This window comes from Olea europaea, chromosome 11 (genome assembly GCF_002742605.1).
Source record: "Olea europaea var. sylvestris chromosome 11, O_europaea_v1, whole genome shotgun sequence".
Classification (NCBI taxonomy): Eukaryota; Viridiplantae; Streptophyta; class Magnoliopsida; order Lamiales; family Oleaceae; genus Olea; species Olea europaea.
In genome coordinates, this window is record NC_036247.1 from 26384719 (window position 1) to 26388599 (window position 3881).

Below are 3881 nucleotides of genomic sequence, written 5' to 3' on the forward strand. Positions count from 1 at the left end.
AGAAAGAAAGACAACACAATATTAACATGGGTCGACATAGGCCTATGTCCACGGGAGTGAAACGGCTACGATTTTGTTATATGTGAATAATAGGGTTACATCATATAAAATAACCCTAGCCCGTACAAGATTTTAGGGAAAAACCCAAAAATACCCCTGTATTATTCAAGTGTATATATACTCCACTCTATATGAGCCCGCATATTACAACAATCAGTTCCTGCAGTTTACAAGGAAATCTTGATCAAAATTACCAGGTTAATGAAGAAGAAGAAAATGTACTCAGGTGTGTCGTTGGAACCCTCGACTTGAGCCTCAGATACTTGTCACATGGACAGACATTTCCAGGGGTACGACATGAGTGCATATTAACGTAGAATCTGAATTCAGTTAATGATTCTCAAACACCCAGTTTGACAGGAACAAGTAAAAGCGCCTTTTTTCTGCCTGATTGATCGAAAAGGCTTGAGCAGATATGGCTACATTGCGAACTTGTGCGTAGCAAAATCAGCACGTCGACAGGGTATTGCAAGCAGGATGATGCAATTTGCTATCATGTCTGCAAAAAAACAAGGTAAAATTAGGCTCCTTTAATTTTTAAGAATTACCCAAATGCAGGTGAAGATCTGATATTTTGGAGCAGGTGCAGAGCAAGTGTTCGTTCATGTGCATAGACATAACACCCCTGCTCAACGACTGTATCAAAAGATGGGTTTTGAGGTAATATCTCTTTGTATGACCGCTCCACTCTGTTGCTTAGCTAATGGTATCAAACTGTATCGATCACCCGACTGTTGCGTCAGCTAGTGGTGTCAGAAGTGAGTAGACCACATATATAAATAGAAGAATCATGCTACATGTACAGGGTTTGCCAAACATTTTGACGAGGGACCGGTGGCAGCACTGCATTGGTCTGTTTAAATTTGTTTTTTATCCAATAAAGTGCTGCCATTTGGCACTCTGGCAGGGGCTTAACTCATAAATAGAAGTTGAGAGATAAATGGGAAATTTTATCCACCGTGAAATTTCAACCGAGTCACTAAACTTAAATTTGTCTCGTTGAAATTCTATTTGATTTTAAATTTCATCATTTTGTCACGTTCCATCACCATTTGATTTTAAATTTTCATCGCTTTGTCACGTTCCATCTCCTATTGACCCACTAACTAAAAATTACATGGTATGAATACAATAACCGATCTTCCATATGCGGTGCTTTAAAAACAAAAATAGTAAAATGAGAGTTGTGAAAAAAAAAAATTATATTAAACTTTTAGAAATATGCTTTTTATTTACACTTTTATAATGTATGCATTGATAAACTGACATGCAACTGAATGATTAGACGGTAGATCCGTTATTTATAATTGTCAATCAGGCATTTTAAATTTGGAAGATGGTAGTAGATAAATTTGAAACTGAATTCAAGTTCAGTAATGTAATTGTAACAAATTAAAGTTTAGACAATTGAGATTTTGATGAAACTTCAGTACCATAGATGAATTGCGACATGCCTGAAGTGGCGGGCTACTGGTAATCCCAGGCCCACCTCTCAGCAACTGGTGTGGTCGATCCAGTTGACGCCACTAGATTTGGCCAGTAATCTTCTATCCATTTTTAGAAATAAGTAAAAATGCTGGTTCTGCTCTATATTCTCTGCAAGGTAATCGAGGCTGCAAACTCTCAACTATCTGAAGGCGAAACTTATTTGCTTCATCGTGAAATTTCAACTACTAAATTGTAGAGAATCCTTTTTCGTTTAACTCTACAATGGATACTTCCAACAATATCTTTCCAAAAATATCGGTGACATATTTGGTATGTTACCTTGGAGAATGTGGATAGGATTAATGAAAAGGAAGGTCAAATCCTTTTTCTTGTTTCAAATGTAATAACTGTGTAATGCTGCACGCACACTAGATATTCATGTCATGTAATAACGATGATCGTCTTGTATTGGACATCTCAAATTTGCATTGTAACTTCATGGATCATTTTTTTTTTTTTTAACTATATAATTTTCTTTACTTAAATCATCACTCACGTGGAGTGCTTATTTATACCATATAAAATACAAAATATTGTAAAATTAAGAGAGAGGGAAAAAAAATTGATAAACGACAAAAGAGACTTGGAAAGTAGTCACGATTCATGAGTATATTATTGACAACCAAGGCTTCTTATTCATAGGTATAATTAGAAATGCAAGGATATGATTATCCTTTACAAATAATATTTAATTTACAACACTCCGTTGGAATGATTAATAACACATCTATTTCATTAATAACATTATTTAACTAACACCGAATCACACAATTACCAAATAAAGGGAAGAATAATATAATTAAAATTGGAGTAATAAAATGCCTCATTAAAACTTGTTCAGTAAACTCATTTGAAAAACATATGAGCGAAGAAAAAAGAGTATAGATACTCCACAATTTAAACAAAATGGAAGTTTTTGTATGGAGTCATACGTATCTCATTCGTCAATATCTTCCATGTTATTATCTTCATATAATATATTCATCTATTTCCTGTTTAATTATAGTCGTCATTTTCACTAATTTGAAAAACATATCTTGTTGCTCTCTTTAGGGATTTTGTATATAATTTATAATGTACAAGAGTAAAACTAGGGAGTTTTGTTAAAGATAAACGTCTTATAGGTTATGTTCATAAATGACTATAACATTTTTAGCATTCACTCTTGAATGTTCATTACACAAAGAATATAACTCATTAAGATCTTATCAGTAAAAACCCGATAGGAAAAATCCTGGTGAAAAAAACGAAAAGAACTATATTATTCTTTTGAATATGTTACAAAAGTTTTCTAAGTAAAAAATCATGCTAGAAAAACTAGTGGGACAACTACTTGGTCAAAGAAAAAATAGTACAACACATTTATTTCCCTTATGATTATATCACATGAGATCTCAATAATTTATCTATTAACTTATCAAATTTTACAGTAGACACTGCCTTCGTGAACGTATCGCATAAATTGCCATGATAGCCAAATTAAATAAATAATCTGGTTGATGAGCTTTATATAGATGAAATAATACATTACATAGTCATGCTAAACAAGTTCTGAATCATGAGTTATTAGAAAGATAAAATAATTCATCATTAGCACTAACTTATGGTACTTTAGGATTTACAAAATTTTTCATCATCACCTCAATGTCAAAATCCTTTCACTTCAAGCGAACAAATAACCACAGGTATCAGACAACGTGACATTTTTTTTAAAGACTTTTTCTATGTAAGTGGAATGATGAACTAGAATTTAATGGGCTAAATTCTTGATGAGCAGGTCCAGAGAAAGTTTATTTTTCAAGATCTTTCATTTCGAATTCTTTCTGTAATCAACTGCTTTGAAAGCTTTGTGAATTCCAATAATGTTTGAATCATCAACAACAATAGCGACAAATCCAAATATTGATTTATGTTTAGAAATATACTGTCATTCTTATACCATCTTTTTAACAAATATTAATAAGACGATCATACTACATTAGTTTAGATACCAAATTATCTAATGTACTTTGTGCTCGGACGATTCTCGCAAGCTACAGAATCATTGACAATTATTATATTTGATGAGTTAAAAACATCATCAATTAGATTCAAAAATGTTGTAAAGAAAAAGATGTATTTTAATTATTCTAAATTATCTACTAATTACCTAAAATGACTTTAAAATAAAAGATGGGATGTATGTGTTGAAATTCTGAGTTCACCTATTATTACTTTATTTTTAATTCTCAATTACGTAATTTAGTTTCATTCATACAATTTTTTACAATTGATATTCTATTGTGTTCAACTTTCTTTTCCAAGATAAGTTAATTATATTCTAGTTAAGATCC

At 31.9% G+C, this 3881-nt stretch overlaps 1 protein-coding gene across 3 annotated transcripts; it reads left to right on the forward strand.

Annotated features, from left to right (window-relative positions):
- The first annotated feature begins 9 nt into the window (after positions 1-9).
- Positions 10-1994, forward strand: LOC111403881 (N-alpha-acetyltransferase 50-like). 3 transcript variants are annotated; one of them, XM_023032518.1, is made up of 4 exons: positions 14-350; positions 421-574; positions 644-720; positions 1664-1994. In XM_023032518.1, exons 1-4 carry the CDS (start codon positions 192-194, stop codon positions 1742-1744), a joined length of 471 nt encoding a protein of 156 aa, XP_022888286.1. In that variant the 5' UTR covers positions 14-191; the 3' UTR covers positions 1745-1994. The 3 variants fall into 3 exon arrangements, 2 of the variants coding, with proteins under 2 accessions (XP_022888284.1, XP_022888286.1); XR_002704584.1 differs by having other exon boundaries at positions 15-350; positions 413-574; XM_023032516.1 differs by lacking the exon at positions 1664-1994 and having other exon boundaries at positions 10-350; positions 644-1109.
- Positions 1995-3881: the final 1887 nt, after the last annotated feature.